The following is a 23,693-nucleotide window of genomic DNA, read 5'->3' on the forward strand; positions in this document are numbered from 1 at the left end:
TAAAATCATCCGTCCTCAGATTTCTCCCCATCACCTACAGCCTGGGTTCCCAGATGCCCGGCGATGGTCAAACCAAAGCCAGACAACCTGCATTACAGGAAAATTAGAAAAAGACAACAGTGAGTTTGAGTTTTTCCCCCCAGAATTAAATATGTGGCCTTTTTGTCCTGAGATTAGTTCCTTATGTTACTAACTGAGGTAAGATAAAGGGTTAACAGCTCCAGTCAGCCTCAGCCTCACCCTTTTCCACCCAGGAGACCCCAAAGTCCACAGCCTGCCCCACAACGTGTGTGATGATCTGGCCCCAGCTTACCGGGCTACCCTCCTTCCACTGCTTGCCCTCTACACCCCTTTGATGCTGCTCTGAGGAATAACCCAACTGTGGGGCCCCCAATTGCCGTATTCTTCCTACTTCCCCACCCGTTTCACTCTGCTCTGGGAGGACTTTCACCTCTCTACCTGTGTGGCTCCCAGGACGCCTTCCGGGGCCCCTCTGATGCACCTACAGCCCTCTGTCTAACCCTGGAGCATCTCCCCGGGCTCCTATGACGGCCACCGTCACACTGCTCCCAGCACATGGCTGCCTCCGCACTAGGCAAAAGGAGCAAGGCCTGTGCTCCCCTCATTTCTGCATCCACAGGGTCTACTCTGTATCACCTGGTATGCAACTGAGGCCCAAATGTTTGCTTAGCGAGTAAACAAAAAAGGGGTTTCGAAAGGCACCAAGGATGAAACTGGATCATAAGGCACACTCTTTGGCAGCAAGAAGCCTGCATGCTGGGTGAGGATAGCACATACATCTCATGGCACGTCCATAGCTGAATGCCGTGCAGCCATTGAGAAGAATGTGGCAGGTGCATAGGGCTGAAAAGGAACCGTCTCCAGTATATGTTGTTCAGTAGGAAAAGTAAGATTTTTCTTTAAAAAAAGATTTACTTGTTGATTTGAAAGGGGGAGACAGAGGTCTTGAGGAATCTTCTGCAGCCTTCCAGGGAGCTGGATCAGAAGCAGAGCAGCTGGGACTCAAACTGGCAGTCTGAGAGGGGACGCTGGCAGTTTGTAGGCAGCGGTTTCACCCACTGCCACATGCCAGCCCCACCATCTATCTGTAATGGGTGTACGTGTATGTGCACACAGACACACACAAAAACAAAGAGGGAACCGTGCTAGGATGCATTTGGAAGGGTGCCCCAGAAACTAGTAACTAGGAAAGGAACAAGGTGGGGTACCCAGGGGCAAGGAAAAGGAGAGACTTTGCACTTTTTTGTGCCTTTTATTTTGCTTAACAAAAACTTACATTGTAACTATTATGCACTCAGCACTATTCTAAGTACTTTATAAATATTAACTCACTTAATCCTCTTTACTACCCTATGATTTAGATATTATCAACAGCTCCACTTTACAGATGAGAAAACTAAGGTGCAGAGGTTAACTTTCTCAAGTTCCTACGGCGAGTAAACACCTAGTAACTTTTTTTTTTTATTGTATCACAGTTCAGAGTGGATCTTAATTTTAAGAAACAGACATTACTCTGACCGACCCCTGTCTAGTGGGTCACCCACGCAGGAAGTGACAGGGAATACACTGCTCACGACAGCTTCATAGACGATACAGGGTTTGAGCAGTCTTCACAAAGACTTGGGCTTCACATAGAGCAGAAGGGACAGAGAGTAGCTCAGCTGAGCAGGGATGGGAGAAGACGAGGGCAGAAGTGGGAGAAAAGGCAGAATGGGGCCCAGTCATCACAGGGCCTCAGATGTCAGCCAGCCCTGGGAGTCTGGACCTGATCCTGTTAGCACCAGGACACACACAGGTCATCTGTTGAACACAGAATAATCACATGACCCAATGAAGACTGGAGGTGAAGAGGAGAGGCAGTCAACAAAGGGCTGTAACAAGCCAGTGAGAGGAGCCAAGGATCTGTGATAAGACAGCAGAACGTGAACATGCGAGGTGTCACACCGACAGACCTGGTGACAACTGGGCAAAGCAGAGTGACGAGTCAAAGGCGACTCTGGGATGTTAGCGCATTAGGTCTGTTAGAATTCCAGAGGTAGGGAGGCCACCTGATAAGGGCATCTGGTCGAAATGTCTGGAGATCCATCTGCAAAAACAGCGCCTTGACTATTGAGAGACCAGATCTGAGCAGCGCGTGTGCAGATAAGCCTTCTGGAAGCAGAGAGAGATGGGAGTGCTGCCCGCTGACTGGGAGAGACACCTGCAGCAGGCAGACAGAACAGGAGCCAATAAAACCATCAGTGAAGGCACTGCGGGGGAGCTGGGAGAAGGACCTCAAAAACGTGGCTCGAGCAGAGCTGAGTTTCAGATGGAAAACTCTCCAGGAAAGAGGTCGACACAAAGGCCACTGCGTTTGTCCACTAGGAGACTGTAGTCCTTCTCAGAGACGAGCAGCTTTGGAAGGCCGGTGAATACCAACGATTTGTTCAAGAGAGTCGGTCATGAAAGGGAGAGAAGACGCAGGCGAGACAGACTGGATGAGGGATCAGAGGAAGGACTGGACTATCTTGTTTGAGTTACTTCTCCAAAACAAGGATCTTTGAAGTGGAACGCCCGAGAACCAGCAAGAAGAGGAAGATACGAGACAGACGCAAGAATTAAAAGCAGAAGTCCAACAGAGCCCCGAAGGCATTAGAAGCATTGGGGTCGACAGCACAGGTTAACCTCAGGAAACAAAGAAGAAAAGAAACTGTTTTCTGAGTCAAGAGGAAGGATTAAACACAAACACACATACACACACTCTTCAGTGCGGAGCACGCAAATGTGGGGAAATGAAGGTTCAAAGAGATCAAACAGGCGTGCCCCAGGGCCAGTGTACAGCACACACTTGTAGGACAGGTGAGCATCCCTCATCTGGAAATCTGAAATGCCTCAAAATCCAAAACTTTTTGAGCACTGACATGACACAAGCCTGATGACTCAATGTACATAAACTTTGCTACATGTGCAAACTGTTAAAAATATTGTATAAAATTACCTTCAAGTTCTATGCATAAGGCACATAGGAAAGAAAAATTTTGCATTTACACTTGAGTCCCATTCCCAAGATATCTCATATGTCTGTGCAAATATTCCAGGACCTGGAAATATATGAAACCCAAGACACTTCTGGTCCCAAGCATTTCAGATAAGGCATATTCCACCTGCAGTGTTTGATCAAAGCTACCTCTTCTTTTCTTCTTTTTAGCCTTCTAACACAGCAGGTATTCTGCCATGTTGCTTCCTGTAATCCTCAGATCTAATGGTCAGTGCTGACTTACTAACCCCATTGTACAAATGAAGATGCCCTCTTTTCAGAACAGCAGAGAACAAAGCAGACCCCAGCCCTGAGCTCACAGAGCAGGAGGCAGATGCTTATCTGTGGACTCAATGCTTACACCACCTTGTTGTAGGCAACCACTGCTCTGCATGCTCTAGGCCTTTTTTTTTTTTTTTTTTTTTTTTTGACAGGCAGAGTGGACAGTGAGAGAGAGAGAGACAGACAGAAAGGTCTTCCTTTGCTGTTGGTTCACCCTCCAATGGCCGCCGCAGCCGGCACACCGCGCTGATGCGAAGGCAGGAGCCAGGTGCTTCTCCTGGTCTCCCATGGGGTGCAGGGCCCAAGTACTTGGGCCATCCTCCACTGCACTCCCGGGCCACAGCAGAGAGCTGGCCTGGAAGAGGGGCAACTGGGACAGAATCCGGTGCCCCGACCGGGACTAGAACCCGGGGTACCGGCACTGCAGGCGGAGGATTAGCCTAGTGAGCCGCAGCGCCGGCCTCTAGGCCTTCTAACAACCTCATATGAGGATTTCTTCTTCTCAGATGAGGATTCACAAAGATTAATAAATTGCCCAGAGAATTACAATGCAGTAAAAGGCGGAACTGGAATTGGAACCTAGACCACTGGCTCTTGAGTCCATGATCTTAACTGTCGTGCTGTGTATATATGCACATACAAAATACAAGTTACAATGAATTTCGGGAGTGGGCATCTGGCTTAGCAATTTTTTAAAAAAAGATTTATTTATTTGAGAGGCAGAGTCACAGAGGGAGAGACAGAGAGAGAGGTCTTCCATCTGCTGGTTCACTCCCCCAAATGGCCGGAGCTAGGCTGGTCCCAAGTCAGGAGCCTCTTCTGGGTCTCTCACACAGGTGCAGGGGCCCAAGAACCCAACTTCCACTGCTTTCCCAGGCCATTAGCAGAGAGCTGGATTGGAAGTGGAGCAGCTGGGACACAAACTGGCACTCATATGGGAAGCCATTGTGGCAGGTGGAGGCTGAAGGCCAGCCCCTTAGCATTTAAGTCATGGGTTAAGACACCTGTGTCCCACATCAGAGTGGCCTGGGTTCTCGGTCTGCCTCCAGCTCCTGATGCAGTAGGTGATGGCTCGAGTCACTGGCTTCCTGCCACTCAAGCGTCCTCAGCTCTCATGTTTGTCCCCGCCTGGCCTCGCCATTGTAGGGATTTAGGGGCTAAACCAACAGATGGAAGCTCACTCTCTCAAATGAATAAATTGTTAAAATATTTTTAAAAAATAAGATATACTTGGAATTATATGAGATGGAAATGAACGCCAGGAAGAAAACTACAGCTAAGGAAAAGGAGAAAGCTTGGCGAGGATGGAGCAGGGATCACTTTAAATAAGGTGGTCAGGGAAAACCTCACTTACTGATAAGCTGACGTTAGAGCAGAAACTGAACTGGATCTCTTTTAATCTTCTACTTTCCTCCAAGCCCCCTGTCCCTTTAATCCCATTTCATGGTATTTTCTTTCATTTGACGTTCGGTATAAAACCAAAAAAGCACTACGAAGTACAACAAAGACAGGATTATCATCACTTCCTTGCTCTGTAACTGGTACTTTTTATTTTTTTATAAGAAATAAGAAAATGCTCCTGTCCCACGGTCCTCACTCCCAGACCCCATGTACAATTTCACCCAGTCCTGTTTCTCTCAAATATTGAATAGAGGAGGTAAGGATTTCTCTCAAATTTTTGTGGGTTTTTCTAAGACGAATCTGCTTTCATTATCTGTTTCCCGTAATTCTCCATTCTCTGGAGCCCTTGGTATTATTTCTCCTTTTTGCTGCTGTTCCCGGCCCTCCCACGTTCACTAACATTTGCCCTTCCCGCTCCTCTCTGTACCCTCCTGCACGTTAATGAAAGTATTAAAGAAGATCAGTCATAAAGCCCGCGTCCTTAGCGTTCACCAGATGCTGTCTCCTCCGAGTTGGTTGATTTGCCTCTATCATTACTTGTTGTTTTTCAGCCTCTGTCTTTTCATGGGTAGCCATTCAGAATAAATTCATTTTGTTGGTTATATTTTGTTTAGAGGCAATGTATCAAATGGTTCACTGACATCCAAATATATATCAGCCACAGTGGTCTTTTTCATCCACCAAATTCACACTGCTACCCAAGCTATCCATCACGTTTGTCAGAGTGTTTGGGTCTTTAATTAAACCCTGCTGGATACTGTGCATACTTCCATTAGCTTCTTCCTATTTAGTCCATTATTTTTCTAATTGACATCCCTTCTGAGTCACGTGTATGTCAATCTCAGGTGGCCCATTTGGTAGCTGTGGTTTATTTAGGCTTATTCTCTTTCAGAAATAACCTAAGGGCTTAGTTAATACACACTCAAGTATCTGCTTTTTGGGACTTGCTGATTTGCATATGCTCACACTTTTCCAATAATTCAGATTTTTTTGTTGTTGTTCCTCTGCCAAACTTTCTTCTTTTCTGGCCCTTCAGGCCTAAAAGATGTGGTCTTTTGTCTCAGCAAAGTAGAAAAATCCCATCTAAATTTCAAGAGGTGGACTGCTCTCATTAACTAGGACCAAAAGGTCAGGAGTGGGAGTTTGAAGGACACAGCCAGTTGATAGCTGAATAGCAGTCCAGCAGCATGCATGGATTGCAGTGAACTCTCCTTCAGCCCACCTGGCCCCTCCCGGCTAGGGACGAGAAGTGAGCCAAGAACAGAACTGAGAACAGGACTTGGGCAGGATCAACCCACTCCCTTGGCCTCGTCGGCAGGATGCTCCGCTGAGCGTGTTTTCCCATCACAGCCCTGCAGTGCAGGCCTTGCCCAGGGCAGACTCTCTGGAAGCACAGAACCCTAACACCAGTACCCTTGTGCTTCCCCAGCCCATCACTAGCTCTGTTCCGAACGAGGAGCAGCCCCTTCCGGCTCTTCTTCCTCAAGACCCCAGGAATGGGAGCAGGATGGTAGGCACCCTGGCAAGCCCCAATTTTGTTCTGCTTTATAACATTTGCCTCATGCCTGGGGCACTTTTGACCTGGGCTTGCACTGGGCTCGTGGGGGCTGAGAGGGGGACCTAAATGAAGAAGCTTCTTGAAGCCAAGGAATGTGCCTGTCTGAGTTATGTTAACATTTGTTATTGTTGGCACTTCCTAAGCATCGCTGAGAACATTAGGCTCCCCTTGGAAGAAATCCTGTCCATTTCATTACTTAGAACCGAAAGAGCCGAGGGCCTCTGAGTATACCTTACTCAGCGCTCTCAGCAGTTGTCTCCCACACTACCAGCCCAGGAAATACAGGTAATAGACAGTGTGGTAAGCAGTATGTAGCTTTGTGTCAACGTATGGTATTAGATAATCATTTTTAAAAATTGAAATGACTCCCTGAAATGATACTCAATACACTTTTTTTTTTAATTGGAAAGACTCTCAAGTGATATTCAGTACAGCACAGCTCTCCTTAACCCGGGTTCACCTTTAGATAATCAAAAGAGCATTTATAGAAGTATGAGACAAACACAATTATGAAAGTAAAATGAAGGACCTAAATAAAAAATCACAGAACAAGAGGGTAATTCTATTCACTCTTTCATATTTCATTATTTGATAACATCAGAAGATGAACCCATCAGAATTGCTTTGGCAAGTGCAAACAGAAACGTGCCTGATCAATATTTATTAAAACCTTCAAAATGGGAGAAGGAGTTGAGCAGACTTCTTAATGGACTGAATAATTATTCATACAAATGGGCTTTGACCAAAGGCAGTGCCAGACCAGAGAGACACAGTTTTAATTGTTCTGAATTTAAAATGCAGATCTCCCTCCAGCCCCATCATAGAAAACTTAATTTAAAAAATTATCTGATGTGGCAGAGAGTGACATACAAATCCTTTAAGTTGTTGAAGAGGAAATTTCAACCATGGATATTTATAAATGTTGAATGTCTCCCAAAGGTGGGGAGCGAAGTTGCTAGCCAAGGCAACAAAATGAAATTTTCTCCCCGTTTCAAAAGTGACTGTAGCCAAGCTTGAGGTTGTGTCTCCACGGAATCGCAGTGGGGACGTCTCGGAGGGATTCCTTAGCTGTGAGTGGTTGTTTCTTCCGAAGAGAAACAAAGCGTGCTCAGGCTGCTCCTGACTGTGGAGAACGTCAGGCTGGCCTCCTGAGAGGAGGGAACACAAGTGACTGTGACGGTCAACCCCTCCCCAGGAGACACAGCTGAAGCGTGGTGGTGATCAGAGCCAGGCTAGCATGCGACTGCCCTTCAAGTTCAGTGCCATGGGTGCTGGTGGTGTGTCACTTCAAAGAGGAGGAAGGTGGGTGACCTAACAGATGTCTGAGCTAGGTGGTTTTTGTTGTTTTTGTTGTTGTTGTTGTTTTGACAGGCAGAGTTAGACAGTGAGAGAGACAGAGAGGAAGGTCTTCCTTCCATTGGTTCACCCCCCCAAATGGCTGCTATGCCTGGCGCGCTGCGCCGATCTGAAGCCAGGAGTCTTGGGAAAACTCAGCATCAGCTGGTTCTGATGGACACCCCATTATGTCAAAGGATGAGCAGGCAGCAGGTGCTGTAAGGGTTTTAAAGTCCAAAACTGCCAGTGCTTAAATGGTATCTGCTGTAACCGGACTTTCATGGTGGAAACAGTCAAAGAGCCACCAGCATGAGGGGGGAAGGAAACACATGACCGGAATCTGAGCTTAGTCATCTCTTGAGTACGTACTTCTCTAAGTCTTTTAGCTTTACCCAACTCTCAATTTTTGGAGTGATTATCTAGTTTATGGATTATTCAGGTCTTTTCCTTTCTTTCCATTTCCACGCTTATTATCGTATGTACATGCATGGACAGAGTCAACAGGGGTTGGAGGTTTCACCCCTAGAATTTCCTGACCCATCTGTCACTGGGTTTTGAATGCTCAAATTAAACCAACTGCACTGAACACCCCTAAGCTGAAATACAAATTCTGAAGGGCTTCCAAATCCAAAACTTTGTGAGCACTAAAATGGCCCAAGTGGAAAATTCCATGCCTGCCCCACGTGACAGATCACAGTCAAAACACAAGCTCACCAATAATATTCTGTAAAGTTGCCTGTGTCGCGGTACAGCAGGTTAAACCACTGCCTGTGGTGCTGGCATCCCATATCGGAGTGCCAGTTCAAGTCTCTGCTGTTCTACTTCTGATCCAGCTCCCTCCTATGTGTCTGGGAGGTGGTGAATGGTAGCAGAGGTACTTAGGTCCCTATCACCCATGTGGGAGCCCAAATGGCATTCTGGGCTCCTGGCTTTAGCCTGGCCCTGTCCTGGCTATTGAAGTTGTTTGGGGAGTGAACCAGCAGAAGGAAGATCAATCAATTGATTGCTCTGTGACTCTCCCTCTCTGTAACTCTGCCTTCCAGATAAAATAATATTATTTTAAAACGAAATTACCTTCAGGCTATGTGTATAAGAAACATAAAAGACTTTGTGCTTAGACATGGGTCCCATCCCCAAGGTATGTCATATGTACAGGCAAATCCTCCAGAATCTGAAATCCTTCTGGTTCCAATCATTTTGGATAAAAGATACTCGACTAATCACTAAAAATAATCTGGGTAGGTACAGTCAATATTAAGTTATATCCAGACCAGTTTTTCTTCCTTTCAAACTTAAATTTCAGAAGTCAGCCTCAGCACCTAATTCTCTTGTTGACAGTAATGCTGGGTTTATTTCAGGAAGAAGTAGAAGACAAAGTCTTTGCCATGAAAATACTTACCGCACCCCCCCCCCAACATCACCACCAGGAAGTAATGAATCGTAAGGGCAGCCCCCATCTGGAAGGAAAGGTTGCCTCATCCCTTATCTTGGAGGGGCAAGAAAGAGAACTAAAGAGAGGTGACAAAATCAAAAGGCTAGGGCCTTGTGCTGTGGCACAGTGGGTTAAGCTGCCGCCTGCAGCACCACCATCCCACTGGGCACTGGTTAAAGTTCCAGCTGCTCTATTTCTAATCCAGCTCCCTGCTAATGTGCCTGGGAAACCAACAGAAGATGTTCCAAGTGCTTGGGGCCCTGTACCCACGCGGGAGACCCAGATGAAGCTGCTGGCTTCAGCCTTGCCCAGCCCTGAGGAGTGAACCAACAGATGGAAGATGTATCTATAATTCTGACTTTAAAGTGATTAAACCTTTTTTAAAAATGAAAAGGCTTGCCCAGTGCTCTTCTGATTTTTCCATTTTTAATAAGTCCTTTAAACCATTTAAAATAAGAAAAAGTATCAAAATTTACGATTTAACATTTTATTCTGTTCTTCTAAAGTTATCAGAAGTTTGGTTAAAAAAAAATGAAAAGGCTAACAGTCTATTCTATCACTCCCGAATTAAGTGCTCAAGTTTAAACTTGGAACACTTAATTCCCAGATCAAATCCAGTGCTATTCAAATAGAGCTGCAAAGTCTCTATAAATGAACTGTGAACAGCCACAATACTAACTCATTCCATTGCAATGGAAGGCAGAGAAGACATGAGTTGTGCAGGAATTTCGTTTCACTTATATTTCCAAAATCACGACCAAAAAAACGAATTAGCTATGCAAATATCCTTTGCAATTAGTACTTCTGCTGCTTACAAGTTCACGTATTTCTGTGTGGTGACAGCTTTGGAGCGGGAATAGAGACCTTCATTTTGAGGCCTTAGACTGTTCCCACTCTGTAGCTGTTCGCTCGTCGGTAAAAGGTAGATAATTGAAGCACCTATTTCAAAGGGTTGAGTACGTGGATGCACTTCAAGTTGGGCGTCACTAACACTACCAGAGTCAAGACGGAGCCCAAAACCCAGTCGCTGCTGTGTCTGTAAAAACACATTGCCATTTGGAGATCCAGGACTCTGATTCCACGGAGAGCAAGTAGACAGATGGCAAAGCTTTCTCTGGGCACTTTGGACAGTTCCCCAGCCACGGCTTGCCTGGCACCCCCACCCCCAGACTTTATGGAACGCCTGTGGGCACCGGAAGGAGAGCTGCCATGCCTGAGGACAGCTGGGGTTCGTGGCTGCTTCCTCTCCCAATTTACGGAGAACTGAAACTGTTCCCAGTCACTTTCAGAGACGTGCTTTTGTGTGGATTATGTCAAAGAGGGAGGTAGAAGGAGGAAGAGACCCAAATGCTTTGTTTCTTGACTACGAACCTTTATGAAGAGCTCTGAAAGTCAGAAGAGCATTCTCAGAATAAAGAGATCAACGATTTGTTTAGACATACATGCATACTTAACATTAAAAGCCAAAAAAAAAAAAAAAAAAAGTTTGGCAGCATGTCCAAATGTCCTATGCAGTGCACTCGGCTTCTCACTACTGCTGTTAGAAATCTATCCTCAGGAAACAAAGTTTTATCATTGAAAGCTACCGAAGTATGCAATTGTGTTTCAGCCTTACCCTGACATCCCACATGGGTGCCAGTGTGAGTCCTGGCTGCTCCACTTCTGATCTAGCTCCCTGCTGATGTGCCTGGGAAGGGAGTGGATAACCACCCACATAGCTGGGCCCCCTGGAAGAGCAGGATGGAGTTTCCATCTCCTGGCTTTGGCCTGGCCCAGCCATCTGGGGAGTGAACCAGCAGATGGACGATCAATCTCTGTCTCTAATTCTGCCTTTCAAATGAGTAAGTCTTAGGAAAAAAAAAAATACAAGACAAAAGAAAGAAGTCCGTTAACTACCTGACAGGTACGGGGCATAAGAAAATATGCCAAGACGCAGGGTCTTTATGATGGAATTACGTGAGTCATCCTTCTTTCTCCATAATCATTCTGTGGGATCCCATATTTTCTCTATGGCATATACATTAAATTTCCAAAGAAAGATAAAATAAACTTTATTTTAAAACCTTGGAAAGGTCCGTCCACCTTACCAAAACACCCTTCCTATCTCTACTGGTCTAAATGTAGAGAATCAATGGGGATAAAGTCAGGACACCGTCCTATCATGATACCTTCAAGAAGAAATCCACAGGAAAGAGCAGTCTGTCCTTAAAGCAAACGTAAGATAAACTGATGCACCTGCGCCAGACCAGCGTGCTGGGGAAGTCATGTTCCAGGCTGTAGCCACAAGATCTCTGTGGGACACATCAGGCCACTGCTTCTCTATCCCTGCACCTGCCCTCTGCTCCCAGCCCGGGGACTGCTGGCCAGAGGGGCACAGCCAAGGGTTCCCGAGACTCACAGGAAGGCCCCTCACAGAGCGTTCCACGCCCCAGGCCCACCCAAAGCTCTCTGGTCTTCAGAATGCAATGTGTGGCCCACATCCAGCAGTTGGGCCCTGGATAGGATGTGCCATGAAGAGACTCGCTCTGCAAGTCATGAACTTGAAAATGTCTCAATCAACTATGTGTTCACTGATCCCAACCAGGCGGCAGCATGACAAGTCTAGTATCAAGCAGGATGCCCCAAAAGCCACAGCCACCGTTTTCCTGCTTGATAATAAAGACCAGGCTTTCTTTTTCTTGGGGCCTCAATAAATGCTGATAAATTATTTATCCCTGTCGGGTTACAGGATTTCATCTCCGTCTGTCAGTGTTTATCATGGAAGCTCATTCTAATTGTATTTTCTTGTTTTCTCTTTGGGGCATCTGATAGCACCCTTCCCCTACCTCTAACTGTTGCTATGCCGATTTACTAGATTTGCTACTGGGTATCATTCTGAAAGATAAATGAATCTCATTCTGTCTTTAAATATTTATATTTCTTTATGATCTAATACATCATCGTGGTTATGGGGAAATTTTTCCCCCTAACTATAGAAAACACGCCATCAGTTACCTGTCAATTTTGTTGAATAACTTGCTTTGCAATTCTGAGGCATTGTTCATCTAGGGCTCTTGAGGGCTCTTCGTGGTTTCTCAGGCCACTTGTGTCGTCCGGGGATTACAAAGGTCTTCCTTGCACAGAGGACACTGGGACACGGAGGGTGTAAGTGGCATGCCCTTTCCACTTCTCACACTGGAAGCTCCAGGACCAGAAAGCGAGGCCTCTTTGTGGTGTTGTCAGCTCCCAGCACGGGAACAGCAGTCTCTGCTGAACACCAGCCAGTATCCCTGGAAACGGTTCATCTGATTTTTCAAAAGAAATCCAATTTCACCTGAGCTGATGGGTCCAATGTTATTTCTGAAGATAAATGATGAAAATATCAACATCATAATGGCCAGGAAACCCAATTCTTTGGGTTTACTCTCATTGAAAAGCGTCAGAAACCATTTATTGCTGCTGTAGCTCTCTGGTGCTGGTAGGTAGGTCCCTGGCTGCAGGAGATCGGAATGCGTGTGTGATTTCCCTACCAGACTGGGGTGCCCCAGAAGGAAGCACTCTGAAGTGTAGGAACCAATACTCCGGAAACCACAGCTTTCAGGTCCTAGCTTTCGAAGAATCATGACCCCTAAAATTCTCTCATTCCATTCGGTAACCCTAGATTTGCACACAGGTTCTTCAGCAATTCAAAAAAATACATATGTTCTTTTTAAAATATATATGTATTTACTTGAAAGGCAGAGTTACAGAGGGGCAGAGGCAGGGAGGTCTTCCATCTGCTGGTGCACTCCCCAGACGGCCTGAACACCCGGAGCTGAGCAGATCCAAGCCAGGAGCTTCCTCTGAGTCTCCCACGTGGGTGCAGGGGCCCAACGACTTGGGGGCCATCTTCTACTGCTTTCCCAGGCCATAGCAGAGAGCAGGATTGGAAGTGGAGCAGCCAGGACTTGAACCGGCACCATGTGGGATGCCAGCACTACAGGCAGCAGCTTTACCTGCTATGCCACAGTGCCGAATGCAAAAATACATATATTCTTAGAGCATTCTCTAAACAGGTAGCTTTCTCCCTTACCTCTGTGTCTAAGGGAAACAGAATTAGATGCCACAGGGCCTCATTTCTCCAAAGGCGGCACCAGTGTCTGAGAGGAAGGCATGGCTGCCGGGGCACACGTGAAACCGTAGAATAAACATGATGCATCTCCCTTTAGCATCGAGTTCTCCTTTACAATACCACTTCTAAATACCTGAAGATCCAGTGATAAGTAGGGCACAAAGCTCATTTGGGTTTCACAGTAAACATGAAGCCTCAAAAATGTTCCCGACCACAGCTTTTACTGGGCACCTAGACCTCTGGAGGTTAGAGTTCATTTCCCTCTACTGGAAGGACTTCTGGAGTGGGCCTAGTAGCGCAGCAGGTCAAGCTGCCTCTTGGGACACCAGCCTCCCCTATCAGAGTCCCAGTTCTACTTCCAATCCAGCTTCCTGCTACCGCATACCTTCAGAGGCAGCAGGTCATGGGCTCAAGTACTTGAGTTCCTATCACCCATGGGAAGACCCGCATGGAACCCCTGGCTCCTTTTTTCAGCCTGGCCAAGCCTCACCTGTTGCAGCCTTTCAGGGAGTAACCAGAAGATGGAAGACATCTGTCTTGGAGAAATCAGCAAGTCTTTTTTTTTTTTTTTTTTTTTTTTTTTTTTTTTTTAAGACTTATTTACTCATCCAGGTCTCCCATGTGGTGTCAGAGACCTAGCATTTGGGCCATCTTCCACTGCCTTCCCAGGTGTATTAGCCAGAGAGCTGCATCAGAGTGGAGCAGCCGAGACTTGAACCAGTACCCAGATGGGAGGCCAGTGTTGCAGGGAGCAGCCTAACCCACTGCACCACAATGCCAGCTCCGTGTTTTGTTTTGTTTTTAAACAAAAGCACATCTGTTCACATTCAAAGTTACCCTTTATAGTGATTCCTAAATCAGTTTTCATATTCATTTTTCCCTTTTTTTTTTAAATACTATGTTGGGGTCTGTGTTGTGGTGTAGCGGTGTAGCGGGTCTTAAGCCACCACTTACAATGTTGATATGCCTTATCAGAGTGCCAGTTCCAGCCCCCACTGCTCTGCTTCTGATCCACCTCCCTCCTAATGCACCCGAGAAAGCAGCAGCAGATGGCCCAAGTACATGGGCTTCTGCCAGCCATGTGAGGGACCCCGACGGAGTTACATGCTCTGGCCCAGTCACGGCTGTTGCAGCCATTTGGGAAGCGAACCAGTGGTTGGAAGATCTCTTCCTCTTTGTGTCGGTCACTCTGCCCTTCAAATAAAATAATTTTTTTAAAAAGTATGTTTATTAGAAAAGGAAGTTTAACAGAACAGAAAAAGGAACTATGTCAGCAGACAAAAACTCTTCTTGACCATTCCCATCGGATAACATTTTACCAGCTGTTCTTGGTACTCTGCAGTTCCTAGAATGTGTCCCTTACCCTAAAGATGGGTTTTTCCGGGGCTGACGCCATGGCTCACTTGGTTAATCCTCCGCCTGCGGGGCCAGCATCCCATATGGGCACTGGGTTCTAGTCCCAGTCCAGCTCTCTGCTGTGGCCCGGGAAGGCAGTGGAGGATGGCCCAAGTGCTTGGCCCCTGCACCTGCATAGGAGACCAGGAAGAAGCACCTGGCTCCTGGCTTCGGATCAGTGCAGCGCTGGCCGTAGCAGCCATTGGGGAGTGAGCCAACGGAAAAAAGACCTTTCTCTGTCTCTCTCATTGTCTAACTCTACCTGTCAAATAAATAAAAAATAAATTTAAAAAAAGATGGGTTTTTCCATAGGATGTCCTTTGTTGTTGTTTTTCAAAGACGTTCCCGACAACAAAGAAATAAACCCCGAGCTCTGAGTCCGATAATACAGGATTTCCTGATCCAGATGATCTGCAGGATCCTTGTTTTTATTTTTAGATTTATTGTATTTATTTGAAACAGCGAGAGACAGAGAAAGAGAGAGAAAGAAAGCAGAGACAGGAAGAGGTCTTCCATCCACTGGTTCATTCCCCAAATGGCCACAACGGCCAGAACCGAGCCAATCCGAAGCTGAATCCAGGAGCTTCTGGGTCTCCCATGTGTTTGCAGGTGCCCAAAGACTTGGGCCATCCTCCCTGCTGCTTTCCCAAGATGCATTAGCAGGAAGCTGGATTGGAAGTGGAGCAGCTGAGACTCAAACTGGCACCCATATGGGATGCTGACACTGCAGGCTGGGGCTTTAATCCACTGTGCCACAGCGCCAGCCCCTGTAGGATCCTCTTACCTCCAAGAATTGGGTTGACTTATCTGCCTGGTCCTATCCCCTCCATCCTGGCAAAGCCCCCTTTTAGGGTAGGGGTTCCCTGGGAAGGCTCTTCTGTTCTTTAGCCAACAGGCTGTAGTAGCAGAGCTGGCCCAGCGTGTACTGAACAACACCTCCTGGGCAGTCTACAACGAGGTCGTGGCCTGCAATCCCAGAGGGCTCACTGAGGGGCAGTAGTCAGTGTCGGCTTTAGGAATGGCCGGTGCTGGCCTTCTCCCTTCAGCGAGTCCCAGCTGCACCTTCTCCCTGCACTGCAGAGCCACTCTGCTCCACTTTCCCATCGCAGGCATACTCTTCACCGTCGAATGGCTCTCCAAGTCCCCGCCTTTTTGCTAGAATTATAGCCAGTTCCCTCCCGGGCCACTCTATATTCTGCTGTCACATTGGTCTTCCAGCAGCGTGACTTTGAATGGTGCTCTCTCTCCACAGAGCCTTGGAGGTGTGTGTGTGTGTGTGTGTGTGTGTGTATGTGTTTGTGTTGGGGGACCCTCTATTGGCTTAACCAGGCCTGCATCTGTAAGTCTAGGTTTCAAGCACTCTACCTGTGGCTTCACTTACACCACTGCCCATGCTAACCAGGTCACTTTTTTCTTGTCTGCTTTTACCCTTCCTTCCACCTAGACTTTCCTTCCTGAAATCCTAACAAAAATATCTTATTCCATGTGAAGTCTTCCTTAGCCCCAAACCCTCCCCTCTGTCCTCTGCTAAAAATTCACGGCACTTAAACCTCACAGGTGGGGCTGGCACTGTGGCCCAGTAGGCTTAGCCACTGGCCGCAGTGCCAGCATCCCATATAGGTGCTGGTTCGTATCCCAGGTGCTCCTTTCATCCAGCTCTCTAATGGCCTGGGAAAGCAGAAGATGGCCCAAGTCCTCGGGCCCCTGCACCCACGTGGGAGACCCAGAAGAAGCTCCTGGCTTCAGATTGGCCCAGCTCCAGCCACTGTGGCCATTAGGGGAATGAACCAGCAGATGGAAGAACCTTTCTCTGTCTCTCCCTGTCTGACTCTGCCTCTCAAGGAATTAAAATCTTAAAACAAAACCACACCTCACTTGTGGCACCAGGAATCTTCTCCTTCTAAGTGCTTCAGTGCTGGACTTGAAGGCAGAAACCTAGTTTGTTTCCTGACACTCAGTGACCTTGTGACTTTGGCTAAGTCCTCTAATTCTCTGTTTCAGTTTCCTATCTCAGAAAAGGGAGTGACAGCCTCCTCCCTCCCCCATATACAGCAAAGGTGAACTGGCCCGGTGTGCCAGTCTTTGTTTCTCTGCCTTTTGCCACCTTTCCTGGTTGTCTGAGCTCCTTGAGGGAAGGAGCCACGTCTTTCTCATCATGACATCCTATCGCTACTCTCATCACAGCACTGTTGACACACCGCTGCCGTGTTCCTAGTAAGAGCGAATGTTTAGGGAGTACTTAGAATTGTGCTAGGTGCTGTACTAAGTGCTTTATGTACTTACTCGTTTAATTCCTTCCAATAACCTCAAGACGCAGGTACGGTAATTATCCCATTTTACAGAGGTGAAACCATCGGTTTCTCAGAGCCCCCAATGCATGAGTGAGTGGGGGATTAAGGGAGAGAAAAATTATTGGCAGTGCCTGCCAGATTATTCCCCTCCTCGGTTCTGCACCCTATTTCTCTTTCTTCTCCTGAGGTCAGCGCGCAGAGGTGCTGAGCAGTGTCCTGTCTTGCTCCCCCAGACAGTACTATGAGATGCTGTACAACACGGCCGACGAGCTGCTGAACCTGGTGGTGGACCAGGGCGTCAAGTACACGGAGCTCGAGTACATCCATGCTCTGACCCTGCTGCACCGCAGCCAGACGGGCGTGGGCGACCAGACCACCCAGAACATGAGGCTGCAGCGGCTCAAGGAGATCATCTGCGAGCAGGCCGCCATCAAGCAAGCCACCAAGGACAAGAAGATCACCACCGTCTGATGGGGCGCGTGGCGGGGGTGGGGGGCGGCCGGGGTTCTCTCTGGTTTGCTCAGCCCTGACTTGTTTCTCTGGCATGTTGCTTGGCATATTCTGAGCCGACTTAGTTTTCTCCCACTGATGCTTTATGAACAAGGTGTGAGGGTATTTGTCCTTTAGTTCTGGCTTCCCGTAGGAACCCTGTAGGATGTGTTGACCTGACAGTTACTTCAATGCGGTCCATTCCAAGAGGCCTGGAGTGGCCCAAGTAGGAGGGCTGTGTCCAATTGGTGGGCTCTGCCATGGATCAATTACAAAACTCCTGTTTTGTTTATTGCCCAGCATAGCTAAGATTCCAGCCTTGGAAATCAGACTAAGTTTGTCTCTTCCTAAAACCATTTACTAGCTTTCTGTTACATAAATGTAATCCCTTAACCTTGTCAGTTTACAAGTCAATGAAATAAATATGTGTATTGCTTTCCACCTCTTGCCAAAATCAAATAAATGACTTCAAGTAAATGGTTTCTCTACTGGCTCAAATTTCCCTAATCAAACAGAACCTCTTTGAGGCTTAAAAGAAGATGCAGCAGTCCTCTTATCCCAGTCCCTGGGAGAAGTTAGTATTCTACAGCCAGTGCACGGGTTAGAGGTTGGTTTATTGCCTTTCTGTCTTATTCCCGCTGTGTCAAAACCAAGCGCCATAAAATTAGTGACGAAAATGGAAGAATGAAAGGTGATTCAACCCTGTGCACAATTTTCCCCCTTCTAGTTTTAGGAGAAAATAGTTACACAACTTTTCACCTGCCTTGAAACATGGTTTGGGGGCAAATGGTTCTTAGGTGCTCACTTACTGTCCTTGCAAGCCCCTTGGGTGCCATCTCCTTGGGGAGCAGCCCAGGTCTGCTCGGCTGAGTGCAGGGGAGATGGGGCAGCCGCAGTGCTTGTCTGTGCAGCCCGCAGCTGAGGCTGTTCCTGGCACACTGGCCCTCACCACCGTTCCCATGACACAGAGGCAGCAACGCATGGACGGAGGTAGAGCTTGAAAACTCACAGAAGGCCTTTGTCTGCACACGGTCATGTGTCATTCCCCGCTGGCTGGGAATCTTAGACCTCTTGGTACAACTTCCATCTTGGTGGGGAAAACAAAAATTAAAAATGTTTTGGGAGGCTTATATTTTTTTTTCTCTAATATTCTGTAGCCAGCATACATTCCCTGGGACCCAAAGAAGTGCCCACTGCTGCTATGCATAAGGTCCAATATACACTTATACAAAGAGGACAGCCTTATTAACAACGACTATGGGAACTGGACTTGAACCCAAACCCACCGTTGTACAGTTGGGCTGAGTTAGAAGTCCGTTCAGACAGTAGAGCAACTTGGGAGTAGAGCAACAGTGGAGCTGGAAGATGGCCTTCCAGGTAGTCCAGCCAATCTCTGCAGAGACCTGATGAGGAAGACGTTGACTCTGTAGGAAACAACCTTGGAAAGCATACTCCCAGTATGATTACTGGAAGGAGCCCACTCAAGAATTAGGGGTGGGAGGAGGGAGATTAGGGTGGACATTTGTTGGGAAGCTCCCTCGGAGTGGCTGTGGCCCCCAACCTAGATTCTGTGCCTTTCTTTTCCTCCTTGTCCACTCCAAGTGGAGAACCCCAGGTGGCGACAGTGATGCCTGGAAAACCAGCATGGGAGTGAGGAGTGCTTAGGCTAGTTTTACAGGATGTGGGAATGTTAGGTAGAAAGAGAAATTGGCCGGCGCCATGGCTCAATAGGCTAATCCTCCGCCTGCGGCACTGGCATCCTGAGTTCTAGTCCCAGTCGGGGTGCCGGATTCTGTCCTGGTTGCCCCTCTTCCAGGCCAGCTCTCTGCTGTGGCCTGGGAGTGCAGTGGAGAATGGCCCAGGTCCTTGGGCCCTGCACCCCATGGGAGACCAGGAGAAGCACCTGGCTCCTGGCTTTGGATCAGCGCGGTACGCCAGCTGCAGTGGCCATTAGGGGGTGAACCAACAGAAAAGGAAGACCTTTCTCTCTGTCTCTCTCTCTCACTGTCCACTCTGCCTGTTAAAAATAACAAAATAAAAATTTTAAAATTTTAAAAAAAGAAAGAAATCAGCCTGTGTGTGTGTGAATGGGAGGAAAACAAAGCACCTGCCAAAAGGAATGTTGCAGCCTCAAGCACCTTGCAAGCAGCCCAGTGTTTTACACCACAAAGTCCCACGGACACCCCAGTAACTCTGTAGGTGGTCCCAGCCTTCCCCTCAAGGACGGGACCGCAGGAGAACCCTGTCTGCTGCCAAGTGAGCTACTCAGCCCGATGACACTGGATAACAAAATTCTGGGAGGAATTTCACCTATTCCATACCCAGCAAACCCTTTGTCCAGGTAGAGGGAGGTGGGAAGGAGAAACAACACTTAGTGCTGGGCCCCATTCCCTTCTAAGCTCCACTCTGAATGTATACTGGAGTGCAACGCTTTCCTGAGACGCCCACGTGGCCTGCCAGGTGTATTCTCACCATGAAACTGTATCACCTTGCTGACCCCAGGCTGGGCACTCCCACATCTGTCTGGAAGGTGCCCGTCCGTCCTGACCAATGTCCTACCAAAATTAAACCTCGCTGCCTTGCTTCCCACTACTGTCTGTCTCACGTCTGAATTCTTGCGCAAAGACAAGAGCCCCTGGGTAGCCATCTCCACTAACAGAAAGGGACCAGGTGTAGATTGAGGTGAAGGTCAAAAAGCACTGCAAACTGGCAGGAAAGGGCAGGTGAGCGGCTTCAGGAAGAGCCTTTGGGAAAGTGGAATCCTGCTTTGCCTACAGCAGGGATGGGATTGGGAAAATGTCGACTCCGCACAGAAAAGGGTGTCTGGAGTTCTTTGTCCAAGACAGTGAAAGCAAACTTTCTTGAAGACTGGCACATCTGTCTTTATTCTTCAGCAGGTCGGAGACACTCAGGAGGGTCCAGCTCACGTCCAAGCCCACCTTCAGCTGGATGGAACACAGGCCTTCTGCACGCTAGGGTCCTACCTGGGGATACCCTGTGAGACGGCTTTTGTGCTGTTCACAGCCATGCCTGGAAAGGGCTGGGGCATGCCAAGGACTAGCGGGCTTTGAGGCTACATCCTCCATCCTGATTCATCATGTCATAGTGTTACCGGTGAATGGCAGGGTTCAGGCATGAGACAGAGAGTAGTGGAAAGTAAAATAGCAAGGTTTATTAGGGAAGGGACATCTGTAAGAACCGATGGGCACCTCTCCAGACAGAACCTGAGAGAGAGTGCCCAGTCGCTCCTACTGGGGGAGAGCGGGGTTTCATGGTTGAGTGGAGAGAGTACACTTGGGCAGGCCAGGCAGGCGGCTCAGCAGCGAGGCAGAGGGCTGAGCGCACAGTCTGGGGGGGGGCAGTTTAAGGGGATGGGTCTTGACTCCCCACCTCTGCTCCACTTGGAACAAAGGACTTTTTGGATGTAAATATGAAAAATTCCTATCTGAGTTTTCCCCCTCAAGTTATCAGACAGGGGGAAGCCTGGCTGGCTTCGCCTGCCTTAGAGGAAGGATGGTTATCAGGTGAAGGGGCTGGGTGAGGGTGTGTTTGAAGTGCAGATACTGGGCTGCACCTGGAAGATTATCAGGCAGAAGGGACAGGGACCCCCACCTGGCAGGTTATCAGGTAGAAGGGGGAAGGGCAGAATGCAAATACTGGGCTGCCCCTGAAACTATCTGGATGACCTTGAGATGCAGATGCTGGACCTAGATGTCAACTCTTTAGGCCTTTGTCACACAAACATAAGCTCATATCTGACTTCCTACCTAACAATAGCAGCGGATCATCAAGCAGTGAACCCGCAGATGGGAGAGCTCTGTGTCTGGGAATCTGTCTGGCTTTCAAATAAAAATTAATTTTTTCAAAGAGATTACTTATTTCTCCATCTCTGGTTCTCTCTGCCTTTCAAGTAGAAAGTAATTTTTAGAAAAAGATTTATCTGGAAGGTAAGAGAAACAGAAAAATTGATTTTTTTTCATTCACTGATTCACCCCAAATGGCTTGCCCTAGGCCAAGCTATGAGGCCAGAACTCCATCTTGGCCTCCCACACGGGTATCAGGGGCCCAGGCACATTAGCAAGGAGCTGATGAGAAGCAGAACAGCTGAGACTCAAACCCATGCTCCAAAATGGCACGCAGGTGCCACACATTGTGGCCTAACCCGCTGCACCCCGACGCCAGCACCAAAAATTAATTAAAAAAAAAAACTACTCAGAGAGTCTAGGCAACTTAGTCACCTTTTGAATTCATTCTTTGGAAAAGAAGCACTAGGGGCCAGCAACAAGACGTAGTGGGTAAAGCTGTCTCCTGTAGTGCCACCATCCCATATGGGTGCTGGTTCAAGTCCTGGCTGCTCCATTTCCCATCCAGCTCTCTGCTGCGGCCTGGGAAAGCAGTAGAAAATGGCCAAAGTCCTTGGGCACCTGCACCCACATGGGAGACCCTTCAAATCAGTGCAACTCTAGCAGTTGCAGCCATTTAGGGAGTGAACCAGCAGATAGAAGACCTGTCTGTCTGTCTCTCTGCCTAACTCTGCCTTTCAAATAAATAAATCTATTGGAAAGAAAGGAAAGAAAGGCCTATAAGCCAATCAGAGACCTTAAATACCTCTTCAAAGCAAAAAGGATAAGTAAAGCTTTTGCCTTTGTCACATCAAAACTGTTACACCTTAAGACAGACATGCGCATCTGCCTCTTGATTCTCTCTGGGAACTGCTAGTGATGATAAAACTCCTAACTCTATGCTCAAGCTAAATGGGTTTATAATCTACAGAAGAGTAGCCTATCACCACCCACTATCTGGAAATCTGTAAGATATGTTCTTTCCATCTTCAGGGGCACTCCACCTACAGTTAGTTTTGTTTATGCTAATTAACAAACTTATGTTTCAGAACTTCTGGCAATAACTGACCATGCAGCGTAAACAGACATTGGTGGTGACCCAGACTGCTCAAGCTCACAGAGAGAATTTGTTAGTTAAGAGAGAGACTTCCAAACCCAGGACAGGCAGGGCCTGCACTAAGCCCCTCATAAGCAGGAAGCAGCTATAGAACATGTGATGATTTCTATTCCCTTCAAGATCCCTTAGGATTAAGGGAATGGAGTCTGAGAGCGGAATGTTGCAAGCAGGAATACAGAATACAATTGACTAGGTTTGTGAGCTGGAAGACCACACCTTCACCACGCCCCTGTGTGACCTCATGCCCCTCCCTGACCTGTGTGCTCACCAGCCAATCAGGTTAATTAACCACACCCCTTTGGAAGTGGATTAAAGGCCTGGGACATGGTGTGCCCAGCCTTTTTTCTTTTTGGCCTTTTGCCATTATGGGCGAGTGCTGTCCTGCGCCTCTAGGGCGGGCCACCTGCCCCATGCTTCCTGGCCTAGATGCTCCTCCATGTGGCTAGCTCCTCTGCTCGGCATGAATCCAGATTTCCCTTTCTCTCTTAGAGCCCTCACTCTCCTATGCATTTCTCTCACTGGAAGGAGATGAAGGAAGAAAGGAAAGAGGAAGAAAGAGGAAGCACTAATTCAACAGATGCGACCCAACAATTGCTACTTGTTGGCAAACTATGTTCTCAGAACTGCTGATCATCAGAGGTTCTCCTCCAGGTTTTCTTGGTTACCCACAGCTATCATTATCACCTGTGAGTGCACTTTTTTTTTTTTTTTTGACAGGCAGAGTGGACAGTGAGAGAGACAGACAGAAAGGTCTTCCTTTTGCCGTTGGTTCACCCTCCAATGGCCGCCGCGGCCGGCACGCTGAGGCTGGCGCACCGAGCTGATCTGATGGCAGGAGCCAGGTACTTATCCTGGTCTCCCATGGGGTGCAGGGCCCAAGCACTTGGGCCATCCTCCACTGCACTCCCTGGCCACAGCAGAGAGCTGGCCTGGAAGAGGGGCAACTGGGACAGAATCCAGCGCCCTGACCGGGACTAGAACCTGGTGTGCCAGCACCGCAAGGCGGAGGATTAGCCTAGTGAGCCGCGGCGCCGGCGAGTGCACCTTTCATAAATAGAAACCGACTCCAGGTAACAGGGCCCATCACTCCATGAGCACTCATTTACAGTCTCCTTCTGCTCATACAGTTTCTTTCAGGGCCTTTCATCCTAGCACAATGTTTTTATTCCTACCTTACAGTGGGGTTTTTAAATGATATTACCCATCACCAACTTCTCCCCCACACAGCTGATAATCCTTGGCGATTCAACAGTTATCAGTGCCTCAAGCTCTCCCTGCCCGAAGAGGACAAACCCTGCTTCCAGGCTCCAAAGGACAGGTTCATTTTTGAGTGGGCCGGTATCAGCCCACAGTTAGTGACCCGAGAGGCGTGAGCTCCTAGAACCGACACTCTTGAGCCAGCCAGGCCCACAGAACCTGGGATG

General features: G+C 47.9%; 1 protein-coding gene across 2 annotated transcripts in view; it reads left to right on the forward strand.

Moving 5' to 3' along the window:
• EXOC4 (exocyst complex component 4) overlaps window positions 1-17,787 on the forward strand; it is an 871,518-nt gene extending 853,731 nt beyond the window's left edge. For both annotated transcript variants that reach the window (XM_002711996.5, XM_070071324.1), the window contains exon 18: window positions 17,055-17,787. In XM_002711996.5, coding sequence (XP_002712042.3) covers window positions 17,055-17,292 — 238 coding nt within the window. In that variant the 3' untranslated portion in view covers window positions 17,293-17,787. The remainder of the gene's footprint in view (window positions 1-17,054) is intronic.
• The last annotated feature ends 5,906 nt before the right edge of the window (window positions 17,788-23,693 follow it).

This window comes from Oryctolagus cuniculus, chromosome 3 (assembly GCF_964237555.1).
Source record: "Oryctolagus cuniculus chromosome 3, mOryCun1.1, whole genome shotgun sequence".
Classification (NCBI taxonomy): domain Eukaryota; kingdom Metazoa; phylum Chordata; class Mammalia; order Lagomorpha; family Leporidae; genus Oryctolagus; species Oryctolagus cuniculus.